General features: G+C 40.6%; 1 protein-coding gene across 1 annotated transcript in view; it reads right to left on the bottom strand.

Annotated features, from left to right (window-relative positions):
• The window catches only part of LOC122803768 (1-phosphatidylinositol 4,5-bisphosphate phosphodiesterase beta-2-like), an 805,974-nt gene that overhangs the window by 361,570 nt on the left and 420,460 nt on the right, over positions 1-23,944 (bottom strand). Inside the window, exon 15 of the mRNA XM_044073456.1 lies at positions 15,466-15,620. Coding sequence (XP_043929391.1) covers positions 15,466-15,620 — 155 coding nt within the window. The remainder of the gene's footprint in view (positions 1-15,465; positions 15,621-23,944) is intronic.

The raw sequence follows: 23,944 nt of genomic DNA, 5'->3' as shown, positions 1-23,944 counted from the left end.
ATATATATTACACACATATACTATGGAAGCATTCCATATAATCAAATGTTCATAATAACAGATGTTTTATTTAAAATTCATTTGATTGTTTCTGCCAGCTTTAAATTTGTCCAAGATCATGCACAGTGGGGATTGGGAAATTTACCCTATTCCCAATGCAGAGCAGTCTTAGATGTGGTAGATATGTAATTGGCAGGGGATTGTAGGAGTGCAGGAGCAGTTACTCCCCTTCACAAAATACATGACTTCTGTGGGGGTTTACATATCTGTCTGTCTATGGACAGACATGTAATATAAATTTGGAACTTAAAATATCTGAAAATAAAACAATAACGTTCAAATGCAGATACAGACTTGTTCTATATATGTGGTTTTATAGACAATTGTACACAATGATAATTCCTTTCAAACATCTGTTCCCCACAAAAGTGTATATATATATGTATGTGTGTGTGTATGTATGGGGCAACAAGAAAGCATAAACTGATTTTGAAAACGTTACTTGTTTCAATTAATGCAGACTGTGTGACACAGAGAAATTATACAGAAACCAGCAAGAAATAACAAAAGCTTGCAGTGATTAAAGAAAAATGATAACCAGGCTTCCCTATTTTCAGTTATGGCATTTTAGAGTAAGCAATTTCCATAGATTAGGAAATCTTACTAAATCTCTCAACAGTGTTTACATTTCCTCAGTAATAATGCTTTTATCATGAAATTGCACCACAGTTTATTGAAATCTGGTGTCAGTTAAGAAAAAAAGTATTTTGTTTACAAAAATCTTTACCCAAGCTGAGATCATGCATAAAAAAGGTATCAAGAAACATTTGCAGCTCAGTGGTTCAGTATTATATATAGAGGTACTTATTTGAATGACGCTGCATGATTCTGATTAGGACCAGCATAGCACTAGCATTCTGAGAAAAGCATTGCAAAGTAAATTAAAGAACCATGTTACAGGCAACAGTAGTGCTAGCCATGCGATACGCACACTGGTGTAGTAAGGTTGAAAGCAATGACATGTCCATCACTGCTGCTGCTGTTATAGGACAAGGTAAGAATGGTCACAGCATGACAGAGGAAAGGTATGAGGCCACCAAACTGAGGGAACTGGGCAACAAGCTGACATGTGGGTCAACCAAGAGCAGCCAGTCATGCAAACACACACACACACACACACACACACACACACACACACACACACACACACACACACACACACACGTCAGTCCATTCATTCAAAGAATACCAAGCAGTGTCCAACAAGAAAATATACTCACGTTCAAGTCCATCCGTTCACAAATACCAAGCTATGCAACTTGCATTCAAGCAGTCAGTCCTTTCACAAATACCAAGCTCTGCAACTCGTACCTCAAAAGCTCTGCAGTATCCATGTTCCAAGCAGCACACTCGCTGACATTCTGCAGTACCAGTCCATTTCCACAGCATAAGCAGCCTTCCTGCTTGTATCATGTAGCATTCAAAAAGCAGTCCTTTCCACACCATTCAAATGTTGTCCTTCCCACTCGCAGCATGTTTTCTTTCCACAGCATTCAAAAAGTAGTCCTTCTTCAACCATTCAAACATTCTTTCTGGGCAAATACATGTGCCCTTGAGCTCAATTCTGACAGGCTAATGAAGTGCGTGATGATGCCAGCTCAAAAAGCAAAAAAAAATTTTTTAAAAAAAGCTGGGAAAAATTCAGAAATGAAGGGGTGCCACTCGGGAATCATTGCATCCCATTATTTGGACCCAAAAACTCGGTAAAAATCAAGTAATTCGGTACAGTTGGGAGGTATGCTCATTCCAAGTTGGACTTTCCCTGTAAACAAATGTTAAATTAATAAATAAAAGAAAAGGAAGACTAGGCTAGGTGTTTTTTGGAAATAACGTAGTTAATAAGTAAAGACTGGAGAAGGCAATAGCTATTCACTCCAGCAGTAGGGGAAAAGCAACTAGATGCATGGCAAACTAGGTCACATACAAGTCATGCTACAGTTTATGACATGGATAGATTAGTCCAAGAAGGGCTACAGGATTAAAGCCAGGGCATCTATATGCTGAGGTGCTCAGAGGTAGAAGCCCAGTGCTGCAAAGAACGATACACCACTGGAACTTGGAATGTAAGAACTATGAACCAAGGTAAGCTCAATGTGGGAAACAGTGAGATGACAAGAATAAACACTGACATCTTGGCAGTTAGTGAACTAAAATAGAATGGAATTTTACTTTAATCACCATAGCTTCACAATAATCTTTCAGAAGAAAGAAATATCTTTCATTGGTAATAAACTGATACCAGGTTGGATATACCTCACAAAATGACAGGATAATTTCAAACTCTAAGATAAGTCAGTCTACATTTCAGTGATTCATTTCTGTGCTCCTACTGATGCTGAAGAGGAGGAAGCCGACAAGATTTATGAGGATATACAGCACCTTTTGTAATTAACCCCAAAAAATGTTTACACAGAACCTGCAAAAGGCACAAAGATTTTTGGAAGTGATACAATTAAGAGCTGCCAAAAATTCAGATACAAAATTCCAGTAGGTAATCTTTGGAAAATGCAGAATAAGTAAAGTTTGTACTCCTTATAAGTGTCCACATGGCATGGATGCAAAACAGAACCTAGTTCATGCCATAGCTAAAGAGGCCCAAAGATTCATAGATATTCCAAGGGCACTGAGTCATATGACCATTCACACCTTGCCAGGACCCACCCTCAGGCTGCACAGCCTTTCTGCAGAAAAGATATAGCAGTCAATCCTGGAGTAAATTTGTGCATATTCATCCAGTTATAAATGTTATATGCATGGGAATATTTAATGTTGCTCAGCGGAAGTTTCTTCCAGTTGTTTGGGAGGCAGTGGGGGTTATAAAACTCTCCTTCCACTATGTTTTCTTTATCTGTTGTGATGATTTAGGCCCCAAGTTCAAGTATTGGTGGAGATATTGGACTTGCAGCGATAGAGCATTTCCTGGCAAACGGGTATCTAATAACATGATAAGTGAGACAGATACCTCCCTTCAAAAGTTTATAAGAAACCTTTATAAAATGTTAGAATGTCCAGTCTCTCATGGCAGCACAGAGACTTTTGGCCTGTGATCTTTTTGGTTAAGCACTTTTTGGTGTTTCTAATTGTTTGATATGTTTAGTGAGACAACTCACAGAAGGCATTGTACTTAGTCTAATCAATGCTGAGTATAAGGAAGTGATTACCTCTTTAGACCTTGATAATTTTCCTTTGGCAATTAGCTAGACTAAATAAAAGGATTTACTACAATTGTTGTCATATGATGGTTAATGGGGGTGGGGTGGAGTTATCCACCCAAGTACCTACTTAACACCTCGACTATATTTTTATTATTGCAGTAGTATGTTGTCTATACAGTATCAGGAAGAGTTTTTTTTTTAAACAAAAAAGTGATGGTATTACATTTAAGCTCTGTGTTTGAACCCATTTTTAGTACATAAAGATTTTACTAGAGAGAGGTCATTCTGGAGGGTCTAGGCATCATAAGGCATTTCAACAACAACTCCCATGTTGCAGTCATCTGCAAACTTTCAATTTTTTTATAATGTTTTTGATATTATCCTTGAGAAGAGAGCTGGGGTGGATCTACTAAATAATTTTAGAATTTCTTTCTTTTGTTGTATAGTTTATTTATTTTTTTATGGAAGTGGGCCACCAGGGTAGTTAGTTTTTGGAATTTCCTGCAATACTTGGTTCTGATAGTGACTGATAGCGCTATAAAAATTCTCTAAATTCTTGAAATGTTCTTAAAATGGTTTGCAATAATTTGGAACTTTTCTCCCTAGGCCTCTGCTGAAAATAGGCAAATTCTTAAAATGTTATGGTCAGACTTTATGCAGAGTGGGAGTATCAGAGAAGGAATAGTGCAAGAGGTGGCCGTGCATGTAAAAATCAAATAAACAAATGCTGTGTCCTTTAGAAGATTTATTTATCAACAGGTCAATGGAACTTTAGGTTTAGGAATTTTGGAGCATGCCCTATATTGGAAGTATTATTATTGATAGAGATTATTGAAGGGTCAGACAAAATAAGGGAGTTTTTTGCTAATAGGGAGATCAATTAAAATAATTTGGAATCTAACATGCTCATCAGGGGACCAATAAGGTATTCTGTAATAGGCTGTTAGTTGATAACTATTCCTTTGCAGAGTGGTCTATAGTTCAGTGAGTTCAGTTTGTGAGTCCCTAGGGATCTGCTTAGAGGTAATATGTTTAGTGACAAATATGGAGAGTCCACCATAGTTGCCACTGGTTTTAAAGACATGAGAAGCAAAATATCCTGGTACAGAGAAAGCAAGTTTCAGTAACTATACAGACATTTATGTTTCCCAAATACAGGAGTGTAGGAATACAGGAATGCCTAAAAATCAGGCAATTAACTGTTTACACTTCTGGCACTTAGAAGAGCTACCTTAATGTGGTCCAGTTTTAGCACTGACATGTTAATTGCACCAGAAACTCTATCATATGGATTCTGCCAAGAAAGGCATTAGTGGACAGCAAAGGCTTTAGCCAGTACATGAAAAACTTGAAATGAGAGGTGCTGACTATCCTTAGTGAAGCAAGTAGAACTGCCAATCATCACATCCCATGCAGACACATGCTGAGTACCCTGGAATAAAACTAGCTATTTAACCAACTATTGAAGCCAGTTATGTTTTCTTTCAATTTAAACATGATTTGAGGTGAAGAAAGAATTCCAGTCCTGGCAAGTGTCTTACCTGCCTTTGTAACAGGCACAGAAAGTTCTCACATATCTCTCTGCATATCCCTGAAGTCTTTACATCTCATGTCATTGAGTCCCACATGTACCAATACCAGGTTGCAATCATAATTGCCAGAAGTTAATGTCCTTAAGCCCCTTGTAATGCCAGAATTCCTAGTGCTTGAAAGACAGTTTCAGTGTAATCCTGCCCTCATCACCAATCATTAAAACAGTTCTGCTGCTGCTGGCTGCTGTGGTTATGAGTGGTAGGTCTGATGTGCTTTTGCTCAGGTTGTATATTTATGGGAGGTTTGCATGAGGTGGATGAGCAGCTTGATTTCTGCTGAGACTTAATATTTTTATTTATAGGAAGCTCTGGAAGTGATTGTTTTACAGCCTTAGCATTAGACACATTGGTTTGATGAAAGAAAGATTGTGGTGGATGTGCATGGAGCTTACAGGGAAAGCTTTTCGGGGGAGAGGGAACATACAGACTAAGTACGTATTTATATCTCTCACAGATGGAATTACTCGTGCTGAGCATATGTTTATTATCTGTGAATGTAAGGCAGTTTATGCACTAACTTAGTAGACCTAGAGTTAAAGTGCTAAAAGGCTGGTAACACAGGGGAAACTAGCAGGCTGACCTTCCATCTTTTTGCTTTTTTTAAACATTTATTGAATTATCACTTGTGACAGAGGATAATTTACATTTATCCAAAAGTAATAGAACTATTAACAAATTAACATTAACAAATATACTTCACATATATTGCTATATATCATATAACCTAAACAAGATTACATAAATTATTCAATTCCTGCCCTTTTTTAAACAACAAACATCTTTATTAAACCATAACTTACAACATAAGCAATCATACATTTATATAGATGAAAACAAACCACCCCCACACAATCCTAGTTGCAAGCACTTTACATGACAAACCGTACTGATATACTCCCAGTTACACATCACGTATAATCTACCCAATCATTTCAGTCAATCATTACATAGTTCATTCTCCCTTGTATGTATTGTACCCACAATTCCCATTTTTTCGTATGTAGTTTGCTCTTACTGTTGTCTAAAGATCTCAATTCCAGTTGTTTTATCTCTGTTACTACATTCACTGCTTCTAATATAGCTGGTTTAGATTCTGATTTCCATTTCCTAGTAATTGTTTTTTTGGCAGTCACCATAATTAGACACAGCAAGGCCTTACCATGTCTAGGCAATTCCAATTCTGTATGATAGCTCAGAAAAATCATCTCCCTCATCACACCAATCCGCCCACCCAGCATCTAAATCTCAAGCTTTAGAAGTCAAATGGGAGGGACTTCCCAGTTTGATCCCCTAGTGCTCCCTCGTACAAGCAGATAAGATGAGACAGTAGGCAACTCAAGAGCCCCAAGTTTAAAAGAACAATGCTGATTGGCTTGCTGGCACTTAATTTTCTGGATCTATGGAACACAAAGGAAGGCTCAATGCATTTACACAGCATAAAGAGGAGACTTCACAAAGTGATAATTATGTGCTTATTGACAACAGCCAATAAAAGAGAAGAGGGACAGAGTTATGTGGTCAAAGTAACATAAGGAAAAGACAGCAAAATAACTGAATTTAAGAATGCTTAGATACTTGGCATTGTTGTTGAATGGCCTGGACCTAATATAACAGAACAATTGAACTAGTCTGTCTCTCAATCTCCTCACAGATACAATTTACACAAGTTGAAGACAGTATTTATTATCAGAAGTTCTTGGACAATGGAATATGTACGATTTCACTAAAAATGATTCTGAATTTGTAGAAATACTGTTTTCAGTTTAAGAAGGTTGTACAGACAATGGCTTTGCACTAGATTCTACACAGAACAGGAAGTTATATAAATACAATCACATGTTGGAGGAAGTTTATCAATATTCAAATGTTTTTAGATTGTTTAGTGGGTTTATGTTGGCCTAATGAATAATCTTTACTTGTAACAATCTGCATTGCGTAAACAAGAAAATTAAATTTGACTCTGTAAAACTAGGAAATGAAACTTTTGCTGACATGACTTTTGTTTGATTTGACATCATGATATATTACTCTGCTTACTGGGACATGAGCAGATACCATGGGACTCTTATGCTCTGGAGACTTAAGCTTTCAAGCACATGAAAGGGTTTGTTTTCATCTCAAAACAGATATTTAAGAAATAGCAGATGTAAAAATATATATATGGCAAGAATGTGAAGAAACTGTACAAAAATGACTCAAGAGGATGAGGGATGGGAGGCAGAGGTACATTAACAATTGGGACAGGACTGTTCAAAACATGACACAAAGCTGCATAGATGCATTCCATGAAATAGGTTTAGAATGCCACCTGTCATTACTATGACTCATAAACATAGACCACAGTAATAACAGACAGCAAACAAATCAATGGAGATATCTTTGATCTGGATACCAGAGTGTAATGTGCACTCTGGTGACTGAATCACTGTTTACTATGCACATTCCTGACCATATCACAGTGTACTGTGCATGTTAACAGTACAGATATACATACTGGATCAGTCAAGGCCCAGGTTAACAACGACCTCCACCAGTACTGTTGGCCAACAGAGTGCTGGCGGAAATTGGGCTACTGTTGGCTGAAGGAGGAGAAGAGGGGAAGGCATGCCAGAAGGCAGGTAAAGGCTAGGACTGTGGTAGTGAGGTTCGGAACTTTGAATGTTGGCAGTATGACTGGTATAGGGAGAGAGCTATCTGATATGATGGACAGAAGGAAGGTTGGTATATTGTGTGTGCAAGAGACCAGATGGAAGGGGAGCAAGGCTAGGTGTATCGGAGGTGGGTTCAAATTGTTTTATCATGGTGTGGATGGGAGGAGAAATGGCATAGGGGTTATCCTGAAGGGTAGCTTACATCCTTCTAAGTTGGGAACTGCTGATTGAGGGCTCAGTGTCTGTTATTCTAAAAGTGTATTCATTCTTTTTTAAGCACTTGGGCTTCAGGCCAGTTATTTTACATTAAAAGGGTTCGTGGTCTGCACTCTTGTGGGAGGACAGGCTGGACTCTGCCCTTTTAGCTGGGAATTTCTGGTTAAAGGCTTATAGTGCCTGCATATTTAAACTGCTTCTTACTGAAACTGGTACACCTTGTTTGCTGTAGCACAGACTAGATCCAGGCCTGCTGAATCTAGCTTTGTTTGTATAACTTGAGCACTAATCCAGGCATTCTTTAAAGTATTCAATTGTATTTATTACTGCTTGGTAGTAACTTGATTAAAGTGTAGCTATCATTCTAAGTCTTTTGGATTAAGCACTTGGGCTTCAGACCAGTTGTTTTACATTAGGAAGGTTTGTGGCCTGCACTGTGGTGGCAGGACAGGTAGCTTACATCCTTCTAAGTTGGGAACTGCTGATTGAGGGCTCAGTGTCTGTTATTCTAAAAGTGTATTAATTCTGGTTTAAGCACTTGGGCTTCAGGACAGTATTTTTACATTAAGAAGGTTTGTGGTCTGCACTGTAGTAGCAGAACAGGTAGCTTACAACTTTCTAAGTTGGGAAATGCTGATTGAGGGCTCAGTGTCTGTTATTCTAAAAGTGTATTAATTCTGGTTTAAGCACTTGGGCTTCAGGCCAGTTATTTTACATTAAAAGGGTTCGTGGTCTGCACTCTTGTGGGAGGAGAGGCTGGACTCTGCCCTTCTGAGCTGGGAATTTCTGGTTAAAGGCTTATAGTGCCTGCATATTTGAACTGTTTCTTACTGAAATTGGTACACCTTGTTTGCTGTAGCATAGACTAGATCCAGGCCTGCTGAATCTAGCTTTGTTTGTATGCTTGTTGTTTGTTTGCTTGTTATTTCCCTGAAACGCTAATTCTACCTAAAACGTGGCTTTTCAGTGCTTCTGTGGATCCTTAGTGATATCTGCATTGCTTACTGTACTTATTTCCTTGTTTCACTTGAAAGAAAGTTACTGTTTGTCGTTTTTGCATTTAAGTTACCTGTAACACATTGCATTTAAGTTAACTGGCATTTGCTCACTAAAGCAATTATATAAGTCAGCACTAAAATATTAAAAGCACTACACCCTCACAAACTCCCCTTGAGTACCTCGTTCCCCATTGGCCCTTTTCTTTCAATTATAAAGGAATTCCCAATACTATTCTAGCATGTCCAAAGGTCAGTTGTCAATCTCCTGGTGAATCTGGGAATCTTGAGGCAATGTTACAACTGCCTCATGTACACAGACAACCCTCTCCTCCTCCCAACAAATTCCAACACATGTGAGAGATGCAACCATATAGCCATACTGGAGGCTAAGCTCTCTCAACTCAGTACTGGCGAAACCAGTCAGGAGGAGAAGGAAACCACACTCACTACAATTCCAGTCTCACATAGACCTACCACGACAGCAAACCAAACACATAAACACACAAAAACATACTCGGAGGCTCTAAATAAAAATCTGCCTAAGCAGCAGAGACCTCCAAAGCAGACAGCCAAGCAACCGCTACCCTAAAACAAAACACGTGCAACACATAGCTCACAAAGCCTGTGTGCTGAACAGTCGCAGCTCTTAAGGCTAAACAACACACCTGATACACTTGTAATAGGTGACTCTATCGTCAGGCACACTGACATCCCGCTCACCAGGATGAACAAGGAGAAGGTCACGGTGAGCTGCCTGTCGGGCGCTAGGATCTGCCACATAACACAAGCACTCAGGTCACTCCAAGGCAAGTACAAATATGACTCAGTCATTGTCCATGCTGGTGTGAATGACCTGAGACGTACCTCCCTGGACTACATGAAAAGAGACATAGAGGAGCTCTTTGAGCATGTAGCCCAGGCCGGTATGACCCTGACCTTGAGTAGCATCTTACCCTCACCAAGAATGATGCCACAATATGAAGACAAGATGATCAATTTCAACAACTGGCTTAAGTATTGGTGTCATTCAAAGGGGATTCAATGCCTGTCAGCCTGGGATGACATGCTCGACAAGCCACGATGCTTCGCTAGGGATGGCTTGCACCTGTCACCCTGGGCTTCGGATATTGGCAAAGGCTCTTGCTACCCCCATAGTGCCTTTTTTAGGCAAGGCTCAAAAGACAAACCCACCTCCACAGGTATCACAAGGGATAAGAAACTAAGAGTAATGCTACTCAATGCCAGAAGTCTAAAACTCAAGATGCATGCACTCGAAACTCTCCTTAGCATGGAGAACATCAATATCTGTGCAGTAACAGAAACCTGGTTCAAGACTCCCGAGAGCACCCCAGCACTACCAGGTTATACCTCATACCATGCTTTTCGGCCCCAAAACTTGGACTGAACCACAAAAGGAGGGGGAGTATCAATATTCGTCAAAGATACCCACACCTCCAGGTTGGTGGCATAGCACGAAGCATCAGAGACTATCCATGTGCAACTAACAGTGGGTAAAACTGCCTTCCAGTTTATAGCCTGCTACATACCACCCTCCCAAACCCAGGAACCCCACTCGGCCTTCCTGAGAACACTGGAAAATATGAAGGTCTCCCCAAACACCATTATATTGGGCGACTTCAACTACCCAAACATAGACTGGGAGCATTACTCTACCTCCAACACCCTATCCCAAAGGTTCCTAGAATTTATAAACTCAAATGCAATGGAACAACTTGTTACCGCTCCCACAAAAGGGGAAAACATACTGGACCTGATCATCACCAACATGGGGACTCTATGCTCCACACCAGTGTATTCCTCACTGGTAAGATCAGACCATAAACTAATCTCACTGGATATTCACATCCCGACTCCACCCTCTGCCCTGAAAACCACAGTGAAAAACTTCTCTAAAGCAAATTTCACACTCCTCAAAACCAAGGTGGAATCCTTCAAAGCCCCCGGGCCTGTGGAAAATATGGCCCAGACCACAGAATCCTTTATAAATGCATTCTATGAACACCTTCAGGAATGCATGGATCATGCAATCCCAAATAAAACCAAGACCCAATCCTCCAAAGGCAGAAGTCCTGTCTGGTGGACCCCAGCCATAAACAAACTATACAATAGAAGGAGGAAGCTACTACACGATAGAGCAAAATCCCAAAAAGGGAAGGCATCTCTGATCAGTATTAGCAAAAAACTATGGGCACTCATAAAATCGTCTAAGGCCAGCTTCGAGAAAAAAATTGCACAGGACACTAAGGATAATAGTTATGTTAGGAACCTGGGTGGGAATTCCCAGATATGCTCAAAATTAGTCCAAAATGACAAAAAATACACCAAACCCACAGACATTGCCAACATCCTAGCTGACAGGTTCAGTGAACCCCCCCCCACCAAAATGGCAAATATCTATCCCAGCAGAGAGCTGCCCCCCTGACATCTCAGATGCTCAGGTAAGAGATGCCCTCTCCAAAGCAAAAAACACAGCATCAATGGGACCAGATGGTGTCCCGGCTCGCCCCTACATGAACTCCAAGAAGAGCTAAACCCAAACATAAAACTACTGTTCAATCTCAGCCTTACTACAGGATATGTACCCAAAGAGTGGCGTACAGCAACAGTGGTCCCTCTCCACAAAGGTGGTGCCTCAACGGATCCTGGAAACTATCGCCCCATAAGCCTGACTAGCTTGGTCTGCAAAGCTATGGAAAGGATCATCATGGACCTCATAAATAAAGATATTGGGGACCTACAGACACTGTATCCTACCCAGTTCGGCTTTGTTAAGGGCAGATCCTGCCTCTTAAACCTGGTTGATTTCTTTGAAACAGTCACCAAGGCCATTGACAAGGGGAAGGTGGTCCACACAGCCTACCTGGACCTCGCAAAAGCCTTCGATACAATACCCCACTCGGGCATTATAGATAAGCTCACCAGCTCAAATATAAACCCCTGTGTCACTAGATGGGTTGCAAACTGGCTCAAGGACAGAACCCACATGGTTAGAATTGCTGGAGCCATGCCAGACTCCAAACCAGTTACAAGTGGCGTCCCACAAGGCTCAGTCCTGGGACCTCTCTTGTTCGGTATATATTTCTCGGAGGTACAGGCCAACATGGAAGGACTGCGGCTGACCAAGTTCGCAGATGACTGCAAACTGGGTGCCATAATCGACTCGTCAGCCGACACAAGCATCCTCCAAAAGGGCCTCCTAGAAACAGACAACTGGTGCCAGAGCCATGGCCTCAAGCTAAACGCTAAATGCCAAAAAGTGTATAGTCATCCCCTTTGGCAAAAACAAAGTGCCCACAAATTACCACATAGGTGGTAATCTATTAAGTACAGAAGAAGTAATTAGGGACCTGAGGACCCAAGTTGATAGCAATCTCTATGAACCTCAGCACTGAAATAAATAGGACATGCTGGATGGACAGATTAATAACCCAGAGGCTCCCTTCACTCTGGAATAAAATCCCAGTCCAGGTTAGGCAGAGTCCCTCATTGACTCTCTTCAAGAGGAATCTTGATGAGTGGATCGGAGATCGTAGGTTTACCCTGGGTATCACTTCTGTGTCACTGTTAGACAGAGGCACAGTATACTAACCTTGAAAAAGGGCATAGCAAAATTCATTTAAAACGGGTGGCGAAAGCCAAACACACTCTGGCTAGGCTTATAAATGCCCTAGGGCAGATAGCCTAGTATGAACCTGTGAACCTAAGAGTGTTTTGGAGGTAAAAAGAGTGTCAGATAGAGTGATGTTTATGAAGCTGGAAATTGATGGTGTAATGAGGAATGTTGTTAGTGTGTATGCTCCACAAGTTGGGTGTGTGATGGATGAGAAGGAAAAATTATAGAGTGAGTTGGATGAAGGGGTGATGACTGTACCCAAGGGTGAGAGAGTGGTGCTTGGAGCAGATTTCAATGGGCATATTGGTGAAGGGAACAGAGGGGATGAGGAAGTGATGGGTAGGTATGGTGTTAAGCAAAGGAATGCAGAAGGTCAGATGGCAGTGGATTTGGCGAAAAGGATGGACATCGCTGTGGTGAATACATATTTTAACAAGAGGGAGGAGCATATGGTGACATACAAGAGTGGAGGGAGATGCACACAGGTGGATTATATCTTATTTAGAAGGGCCAGTCTGAAGGAGATTGGAGACTGTAAAGTGGTGGCAAGGGAAAGTGTAGTTAGGCAGCATAGGATGGTGGTTTGTAGAATGACGTTGGTGATCAAGAAGAGGAGGAGGAGTGTGAGGGCAGTACCGAGGATCAAATGGTGGAAATTGAAAAAGGGTAATTGTGAGGTGGAGTTCAGGGAAGAGTTAAGACAGGCACTGGGTGGCAGTGAAGAGTTACGAAATAGCTGGGTAACTACAGCAGAGCTAGTAAAGGAGATGGCTAGAAAGGTGCTTGTTGTGACATCTGGAAAGAGGAAGGAGGACAAGGAGACCTGGTGGTGGAATGAGGAAGTACAGGAGAGTATACAGAGTAAGAGGTTGGCAAAGAAGAAGTGGGATTGTCAGAGAGATGAAGAAAGTAGACAGGAGTATAAGGAGATGAGGTGCATGGCAAAGAGAAGGGTGGTGAAGGCTAAGGATAAGGCGTATGAAGAGTTGTATGAAAGGCTGCACACTAAGGAGGGAGAAAAGGACCTGTATCAATTGGCTAGACAGAGGGACTGAGCTAGGAAAGATGTGCAGCAGGTAAGGGTGATAAAGGATAATGAGGGAAATGTACTCACAAGCGAGGACAGTGTGTTGAGCAGATGGAAAGAGTACTTTGAGGGGCTGATGAATGAAGAGAATGAGAGGGAGAGAAGGTTGGATGATGTTTGGAAAGTGAATCATGAAGTGCAGTGGATTAGCAAGGAGGAAGTAAGGATAGCTATGAAGTGGATGAAGAATGGAAAGGCTGTTGATCCAGATGACATACCTGTGGAAGCATGGAGGTATTTAGGTGAAATGGCAGTGGAGTGTTTAACTAGATTGTTTAATGAAATCTTGGAAAGTGAGAGGATGCCTGAGGAATGGAGAAAAAGCATTTTGGTACCGATTTTTAAGAATAAGGGTGATGTGGAGAGCTGTAGTAACTACAGAGGAATTAAATTGATCAATCACAGCATGAAGTTATGGGAAAGAGAAGTGGAAGCTAGGTTAAGAAGGGAGGTGATGATTAGTGATCAGCAGTATGGTTTCATGCCAGGAAGGAACACTACAGATGTGATGTTTGCACTGAGAGTGTTGATGGAGAAGTACAGAGAAGGTCAGAAGGAGTTGCATTGTGTCTTTGTGGAATTTGAGAAAGCATATGACAGGGTGCCTAGAGAGGAGTTGTGGTATTGTATGAGGAAGTCAGGAGTGTCAGAGAAGTATGTAAGAGTGGTACAGGATATGTACAAGGGTAATGTGACAGCGGTGAGGTCTGCGATGTGAGTGACAGATGCGTTTAAGCTGGAGATGGGATTACATCAAGGATCAGCTCTGAGCCCTATCTTATATGCAATGGTGATGGACAGGTTGACAGACGAGATCAGACACGAGTCCCTGTGGACTATGATATTTGTAGATGACATTGTGATCTGTAGTGAGAGTAGGGAACAGGTGGAGACTTGGAGAGGTGGAGATATGCTCTAGAGAGAAGAGGAATGAAGGTTAGCAGGACTATGACAGAATATATGTGTGCGAATGAGAGGGAGGATAGAGGAATGGTGAGGATGCACGGAGTAGAGGTGGCAAAGGTGGATGAGTTTAAATACTTGGGATCAACAGTTCAGAGTAATGGTGAATGTGGAAGAGAGGTGAAGAAGAGAGTACAGGCAGGGTGGAATGGGTGGAGAAGAGTGTCAAGAGTGATTTGTGACAGATGAGTACCTGTAAGAGTGAAAGGGAAGGTCTACAAGAGGGTAGTGAGACCAGCTATGTTATATGGGTTGGAGACAGTGGTATTGACAAAAATGCAGGAGTTAGAGCTGGATGTGGCAGAGTTAAAGATGTTAAGATTTGCATTGGGTGTGACGAGGGTGGACAGGATTAGGAATAAGTATATTAGAGGGTCAGCCCTGATTGGAAGGTTTGGAGGCAAAGCCAGAAAGGCAAGATTATGTTGGTTTGGACATGTGCTGAGGAGGGATGCTGAGTATATTGAGAAAAAGATGCTAAGGATGAATCTGCCAAGCAACAGGAAAAGAGAAAGGCCTAAGATAAGGTTCATGGATGTGGAGAGAGAGGACATGCAGGTGGTTGGTGTGACAGAGCAAGATGCAGAGGACAGGAATAATTGGAAACAGATTACCACTGTGGTGACCCCTAACAGGAGCAGCCGAAAGAAGAAGATGATGATGACTGGTAGCAGCTAAATGTGCTTATTAATTGTATGCTAGTCATGTCATTGACTTGATTATTTAAGCTAAGCAATAGTGCTGCCTTGACATTGATGAAGTCAAGTTTATACTATTGAGATGAAAATGAACCACCTTTTAAATAAAGTTGGTGGTTTTCTTCCATCCACTTTTTATTACATCTTTTTATGCTTGGTGTTCCAGTTTAGTCTTTTTTGGTTTATGTCTATACAAATTATCAGAGAAAGTGAAGTAGATGAGGTTAGAACAGAGCAAACAAGACTTAAATGCACAGGTTAGATTATACAGTATAATACACAATAATGAGAAATCTGTGAGTGAGCACTTTCATTATTTGAAAATGAAATTAACAGGCAATGAATTTGCAAAAAATGTAACCAAAGAACAGTACACTTTATGCCAAGTTCATAGCTCTACTTCTGACTTACCGCTATAGATACTGTATTAGCCACAACCCCATCAAGCCTGTCAGTGGTGAACGGGTCAAATATCTTGTTTGTGCGACGCATGTGCTCATGCTTGATCAGGTAACCACTCTTACCGTTGAACTCAAATAACGCCATGTTTAACTGCATCGGCAGATCTGAAATAAATACACACATTTTTAGATATTCACATGCAGTTTTTAAGTAATTATTGGGCAGCAGACAACTTACCTGCTGAATACCTAAAGCTAACAGCAGACGGTATAGCCTACCCTATATCAAAACTAATCAATAGGTCCATAGCAGAACAAGTCCCTCCCATTTGGAAAACTTCTTACATAATACCCTTACATAAAGGTGGCTCCAACTGATTTCACGAACTGTCGTCCAATCACAATCTTATCTCCACTGTCTAAAATACTAAAGAGGGTCATTCATATGCACGTTACTGATTATCTGCTTATTAATACATTCCTAACAAAAACTCAGCATGGCTTTCGACCATTCCATAGCACATCACCCACACTAATGTAATTTACTAATACTGTCAACTATCACAGGAACAACAATAACTATGTATCTTCTATCTTCCTTGGCCTATCAAAAGCCTTTGATATTCTTTCACATACTAAACTTCTAAATCTCCTCTTTGAACTAAACTTTTGTAATTCTACCCTTGGCTGATTCCAAGATTATCTTCCCTTTTGCCAGTGAGCTTAGGTGTCCCCCAAGGCTCTATCTTAGGCCCACTTCTACTCTCAATATTTACAAATGACCTCCACATGTCAACCCCTCAGGCTTCTCTTATCCAATATGCAGACGACTCAGCAGTGATATGTGCTGCACTAGAACCTTAGAATCGAACACAAAAAGCCTTGAGTCCTGGCTCACAAACACTCAACTAATCTTACACCCTAAAAAAAAAAAAACGTATGGTCCCGCTTCTCAAACTACACAGGAAAATCTGGAATGTACTGCCATAAAACATTACTACTACTACATCCCTAGCTCAATTTAAAACAACTCTAAAAGGCCTCTTCTTACACAAATGGCTGTGTCCTCGCTCTACCCCTGATTAACAGCTCTCTCTTGATCTCTGGCCTTGTCACTACCTCAGTATAACCTAAAGGACTTTCTGGCTTCATTCCTTCCTCTGTTTATTGCTCCTACTCCTGCTGCCTTCTGTATTATATCCTCTCAGTACTATCTGTAATGTCAAGAAGAAATATCATTGTCTACAGCACATATTCTATTATATACTTATAGAATTTCACATAAAACTTTGGATGATCCATTGTTCTATAACATGGCAATGTCTGTTATAATAAGTCATTGAATTTTGTTTTAGTGAATTCCTATCTTTTCATGTATAAACTGAATTAGCCTAAATTTGTAACTAACACTTTGTACTACATTGACTTTGTATTGTTACTTCTGTATGTTCAATGTGGAGCTTTTCTCCCCGGGCCTTTGCTGAAAAAGGACACGTGTCCAGTTGGACTTTCCTGGTAAACAAATGTAAAATAAAATAAAATAAATAAATATTATAACTAAAGACTATAATGTATCATGGAATCATTACAAAAATTAATTTTCAGATAGACGTTGCCATATATTTCAGTACACACGCCACTTATTTAGCTCCACTGTTAAAAGGAAATTCTAATGAGAAGCTCAAAATGCAGATTTTTAATTATATTAATATGCTGTTTTACTAATGTCTTAGAACCTCTAAGTATTTCTTATTATATTGTAATTTGTCATACTGTGCAATAGTCATGGTGGGAACTGCTGTTGTGATGTGATTTTTTTATTTTTTGCTTTAATCATCTAGTCCGCACAATACAGGTTGTAGCTTGTTAATATGATGCACCGTCTAGATATAACAAATAAGGAGATGTATTCTTCCTGCATGTAATTACCATGAAAGTGCTATGAGTCACTGGTTCCTTAAAATGTCTGTAGAAACAATGTTGGTATTTCTGTTTTTTTCATTGAATTACTCTGATATATACTAAATGTAAACTGCTAGCAAGCTTTTTGTGGCACATTTAAATATTTGTCTCTGAAAACTAGTTAAAACACATGGTTTTGTTATGCAATCAAAATTATAGTCCTTGGAAAACTTCAAACCATTCTCTACACTCTTTTTATGTGTCAAAGTTTCCAGAAAGGTCTATGAGTTCTTCCCATTCAGCTGTGACTGATGGCTGTCATTTTGCAGAACTGGCATGAAGATGAAAGTTACTATTTCTTTAGTCTATACTGCTTTTAATATTCAGCAGTTACCTGGGTAATAACAACACTTGGATAGATAAAAATGACTCCATTTCCCAGCTTGTTTACATTGTGCGTATTTGCACCTGATATCTTAAAAGCTGAGAAAAATTACTTTCTGAATGAAAGATTTGAATGCAGAAAAAACAGATGGCTGGCCTTCATAATCTGTGACAGGGAAAATGGAAATTAAGACATTTAAACATGCAAAAGGGTTTGTAAAGACTAAACTATATCTATGATATTACAGGGTGGGAAAATAACTTGGGTATAGTTAACTACATTGCAAGATGGAATTGTGCTTTAAGTATAAACATGAAGATATTTTCAGAATGCTTGTCTCCTTAATGGAGACTTTTCCTGCTGGTAATATGTTACATTCAGTCTGAGAAATTAAAGAAAGGTAAAGTATCTGCACTCTGTTATATGAGCAGCATATCAGTAAATGTATGCTGCAAACACAAAATTAGGATGTTTGAATAGCAAGGACTGAGGTTGTTCTTAAACATTAAAACTGGTGTACAGTTTAAACAAAGGAAAAAAATCTAGGCGGATGAAACATGAGAGGTTTTCTTCAACAAAAATGAAGACTACAAGAAATGACGTTTTGTAACAGACCAATTTGTTCAGGGACATCTTCAAGTGGGGCTAGATAAATATAGTCACAGAAATTAAGAGGATGGGGGGAGGATAGGGTTAAAGTGGAATGAGGGATGATTGGGAGGAAATGAGGTAAGGGTAGGGAAAGGCTTAAAGGGTTTTAGGCAAGTGTAGCTGGTGTAGGAATCATAGGTGTGAACTTGCTAAGGCAAGTTGTTCATCCAAGATGACCTTTGTGTATTTCAGAGAACAGGTAGGCCATGGGTCAACAGTAGTGGGATAGTCATAACAGGTGGGTGGTCTATTTATATTTAAAAGCTTACTTAATTGCAAGGAATGGTGGTTATATGGGTTCGTTGTTCCAGGGAGTGGAAGAGGTAATGGTTTGTGGGGTAAGGGTTAAGGTTATTGGTATAGATGGTATTTAGGGCAAGTGGTCAATGAATTTTGATGTTACGATACACGTTGTTTTGTGGTGGATTATCCCTACTCTTTCGTGGGTGGTTTAGCATGCTTCATCTGAGGCTCGTTTGGTCTACTGCCGTGCTATATGCTTGTTCTCTGAGGTGTGTAGCTCTGTGGTATTATCTGTCATCCTTGCTGTCTGTTTTTGTTGGTGCTTACTGTAGATCAGTATTTAGGGTGGGGAGCTTTCACTGAAACCACTAAGGGCGTTCACATATTGCTGCTACTGAGGAGCTCCATTTTTTTTTATATATAAGCTTCTGCTTTAGTAAATAGTGACTTCAGGAAGCCGAATGGCCTAATACTTAAAACCAAGTAGAAGATTCTGTATCGTCACCGACTGACTCTTAGATGTAGAGGCTGCATGGTGTGACCTTTTAATTATTTAGGAGGTTTCTGCTTGTTCAGGATTGTGTCAGGACTTCACTCTTGTTGATTTATGAGGTTTTCACTTTCCATCAGTTAACTCGTTGGTGGTGTTGCTTTCTGGTTCCCTGCGAGTTTCACAGGCTGTGAGGCATGGTTTCTTCCGTGCATGCGTATCTGCCTAGATACCACACAGACTATGTTCAAATGTCCATTAAGTGATACAGGCAATAAAAAAAATTGATTTTTATTGATTATCAAATTAGGTGCCCAAATAAAAGAGTGAGCCATGTGTGCAATAGGACACACATGGTTGTAATGTAACACAATTTACAATCTCTGTAAATGTGTCTTTGCCCTTGCACCAAGGTGTGTTAAACTGATAAGTAAATGTTTGCAGGCTGTAGCAGTACTGAGTAAAAAGATTATGCAACCATTATTTTGTCAACTCCCCAACTTCTTCAACTGTTGAATGATATTCCTATCACAGGCCAGAATTGGTGAAGTATACCAAATAATTAGGAGCTGAACAATTATTTACATCAGGAAATGTATATTAGTTCACATTCTCTAATTCGATGAATGCCTCAAGTTAATAGAACTAGTATTTTAAGTGTCCTTGATTGTCCCTGATTTTCTGGATCTGTCCTTGGTTCTGCTGAGATTTGCCCTGGTTGGTTGACCGCTATGGAAGAGTATCTGGTTAACTTTTGGCAGTTAGGAAGGAGGTGGTGTGAGGATGATGGTGATTCAGGTTGCTGCTGTGGTTAGGGGGCACCTGAGTAGTCGGCCGCATACCTCTCGATTGTACAGTTCTTCATGAAAGGTCTAGTTTGGCTTGGTAATATTGATTACTCCATAAACCTGTGTTTTTCCAGCAAATAAGTGGGTAGCGGTGAAAGCGGAATTTAGAAGGTGCTGACAGATATTTGAGTTCAGACTTTGTACCCTTTACTAAGTGCAAATTAAAGCAAAACCTGTTATCCTATCAGTTTTCTCAGTTTTGTAATAGCAATACTTAATTACCCATAATTGTGTGCTTCTGGTACATTTTAGTTAAGACTTTGTTCAGATTGCTGGCTCAAAGGGGTTGAGGGGCATGTTTGTAACGTCACGGGGTGCTGCACCTTGTGCTTCTAGGGTCGAGTAGTTAGCGTTTGCATCAGTCCGTGCTTACTACCCTAAACCCGGATGAAGTGTGGGAAACTTCTACTGTCACAGACAGGCTGTCAACCTATCTTGTCAGCAAGTGCTTCAGTTTCTTGCTACATCACGAGTTATCTACAGGTAGTGTTGGGGGTTCAGTCTGTGACTGCATGTATATGTATTTATTCATTTAAGTTTCTGTGTCTGCTTTGTTCATTTTATAGAGCGGTGGCTAGTTGGTGGGGCATTAGTGACTACTGACATCTGTTGGCGGTGAACTGGGTTGTGTCCATCTGGGATAGTTCATTCTTGAGGGTGTTTCATCTGGACGGCAAGTGCTGGGTAGCATTTTCGTGGGTTTGTTTTGAATAATCGGTGTTCGATGGGCATGCGCTGTGAGTGTTAGTATAGCACGAGTCCACTGGGCATTACCTCCAGGTCTCATTAAGAAATTTACCTAAGAGTGGTTAAAATGTGCTAATTTCAGTTTTAGTAGGGGCCTTGTAATGAACTGCTTCAGTTTTGCTTACCACTGATGCCATTTAGATGGTTACCGTGACTGGCTTAATTGGCTAGGCTTAAAATGGCCCACAGGGGCAGTTAGCTCAGTATTAATCTACGAATCTATGCAAGTTGTTTTACTGCAGTGTCTGGGTGCTTACTCATCCTCTTTAACAAGGAGGGTGGAGATTTAATTCTTGCGTGAGTCGAGGCTGCTTACTCTAGTAGGTGGGGACACATGAGGACAGTCACTAAATGATGCCTGCATCTGTGGCTCGTGTCATAAAACTGTTTTACATAACGTGACTCTGCCCTTAAAGTTTGGGATTGCTTACATCGGACGTTGGAGGGACAGGCAGTTGCTAAGCAGTGGGGGGGTAGCAGTTTTATGGGGTTGGTGGTCTGGTAATTTTATGCTGCATTGTTAGCTTAGATTAGGTAAACCTCTCCTTTAATGGGGATGCTATCACAGGCTCCATGATCTGCTGTTTTGGCAGATTTAGGAAATACTTTAAATTTTCGTTGCCTTGGCCGTTTTGACTTCCATTGCAAAGATGAGAAATGTTGCCTCTATATTATGGAACAAATGGGTAAGAGGTGGATACTTTACCAATGCATTTCAGAGGCTATACAGTTCTCTTAGCTGCGCATCCCATAGCGTGAGCGGTGGTTGAAGGGAATGGGGCAAGGCAGATGGCATAGGGAACATACTTCTTATTTCCCTGCAGTGGGGGCCTGTTTTCCCACTATCAAAATTAATTATTTCACAATACTTTTAAGAACGCTGCCATTTATAGTGTGGCTCAAATGGTAAGAGGTGGAATGCTTTTCAGGGCTCATAACAAATTTAGCTGAGGCTCAGAACAGTTACCAGGTACTTATTTTACTTATCGAATAAGCCTTTACTTTATTTTTATTTTATTTATTTATTTTACATTTGTTAACCGGGTTAGTCTGGCTGAGCTTTTGGCTCATTTTCAGCAGAGACCCGGGGAGAAAAGCTCCTCAGGACTTGAAAACAATTTATTAAATTTTAGTAACATAGTAGTAACAATCAGCTATAGGATCTTACAAGCACAGACCTGGAGAGAAAAAAAGCTCCTCAGGCAATTCAATTATACAGAGTATTAACAACTGGCAGACAAGTATGTGAGTTGTTACAAACAAGGTTTTAAACGATTAGCAGAAGAAAATGTGACCAGTTACAATATTATTTAAGCTGCTTAGAGCAAACTTTGTTAATAGTTAGGTAGGTGATTATATAAAGTGGGTAGGATCTAGTTGTATAGGAGTTTGGAAACAAGAAAGGAAAGTAGGAATGGCTAGTAGGGGATGTAGGGGAGGTAGAGTATAGGAGACAGACTAGACAGGTAGGTTGTTTTGAGACTGTAAGAATTAAGAGTGTTAGGAGACAGAGGAAGGGAAGAGGTAGAAGAGGCAGGGGAATAGTGTTAGAGGTACATTAAGAGTCAGGTGGTGAAGTAGGTGAAAGGATGGTGGTTTCAGGGTGGTTGGTTAAAGTGGCAAGACCACCTTGTTTTTAGGTATTTCCTTGTGGCTAATTTGAAACCTTTGCTATGCTAGAGGGATTTTATTTCCAAGGGGAGTTGGTTCCAGGATGTACCTGGGTTATAGTTATAGAGAAGGCAGCCTATTTTGGTTTTGACTTTGTAGATGTCTAATAATTCTTGATTTGAGCTGCGTAGTGTCCTAGCAGGGGAATATTTAGATATGACAGGGGAGAGGCTGAGGCAGAAGGAGGGTAGATAGAGGATAGAGTGGATGATTTGTAGTTGGTATAGTTGGAGCAACTGAGGGAATTCTAGCCAGTCTAGTTGCTGTAGTGCTAAGCAGTGGTGTGACTTGTAGGTTTGGTTAGCTGCAAATCTGGCGATCTTATTATTGGTAGTTTCAAGCTTGGAAATAAGCGTAGAATTTAGGTTTGTGGATATGTGGCAGCTGTACATGAGTGCTGGGAGTAATAAAGCCTGGGAGAGAGTTATTTGGGCAGTGTTAGTTAAGTATTTCTTGCTACGGAAAAGGTGTCCAAGTTTCTGATGAGTTCTTTTTACAGAGTTAGTAATATGGAGATCAAACTTAAGCTGATCATGTATTGTAACATCTAGCAATTTAGTACTAGATTCAGCTGAGATGATAGTATTGTTGTTGTAGTTTACGGTAAAAGGATTCAGGTGAACATAATTGCTGTGGCCTACCGGATGAAAGTTCCCCGGGTTGCGGTACACCTGAGAGGTTTGGGTATGTTATAGGGGTATCTTCTTCATATGTTAGGCATCTTATTTAACACTGCAGGGTGTGTGTCGCATTAGGGATACTTGCAGAACTAAGCAGCTCAAAGGGGAAGCTGCCAAGGTTCCATTCTCTTGGGGATTTTTGTTGCGGGCAAGTGTAGTGGCTGGGCAATTGATCAACAGGTCTCTGACAGCGGTTAATGTTGTCATTAAGAAGTGTTGGTTGCATGTATGCTGAGAATTTACTGTTTTTCTTTCTTATCTTGGTGGGGTGGCCCACAGTGGACCTTATTTGATGGCCAGAATGAAGGAGGCCCGAAAGATGATGGTGTTTGCAGTGGATCTGGTGGCTGGAATGGAGCACAATGAGGTCACAGGTAATACTACTTTGGTTTCATTGAGGCACGTCAGAGTTACTATGGTTTGGGTAGTGGGGGGGGGTAAGTTAGGAGGTACATTGGAGGCAGGGTAAAACTGTGTTGAGGATTGTTTATGGGGAGGGTGGGATGCCTACGGGTGGGATGGAGTCACAACAGTCATAAGATCATAGGAAGTTACTAGGCTAATGGCTCCAGGGCTCTTACAAGCCAGCAGGTTCAGCCCTTGCCATCAGATGGGTGGAACCCTTGGGGTGAATCTAGTTACCCATCCAGTTGCTTAAATGGTGTTTATGGAGGGTCAATGACGTGTTCTGTCGGACAAGAAACTGGTGTCTGATCCTAAGGTGGGATCCTTGGGGTGACATTTGTCCCTCAAATAGATACTGGTAATGTCACATACCAGGTTAGGGTTATTAGAGAGTAGCATGTGGACTATTTCACTGGTGCCTTGGGTGTTCATTGGATGGATGTGAGGCTGGATGTTACATTTGAGCT

Source organism: Protopterus annectens, chromosome 6.part0 (genome assembly GCF_019279795.1).
Source record: "Protopterus annectens isolate FY-2018-M chromosome 6.part0, PAN1.0, whole genome shotgun sequence".
Classification (NCBI taxonomy): Eukaryota; Metazoa; Chordata; order Ceratodontiformes; family Protopteridae; genus Protopterus; species Protopterus annectens.
This window is presented reverse-complemented; position numbering and strand designations above follow the sequence as displayed.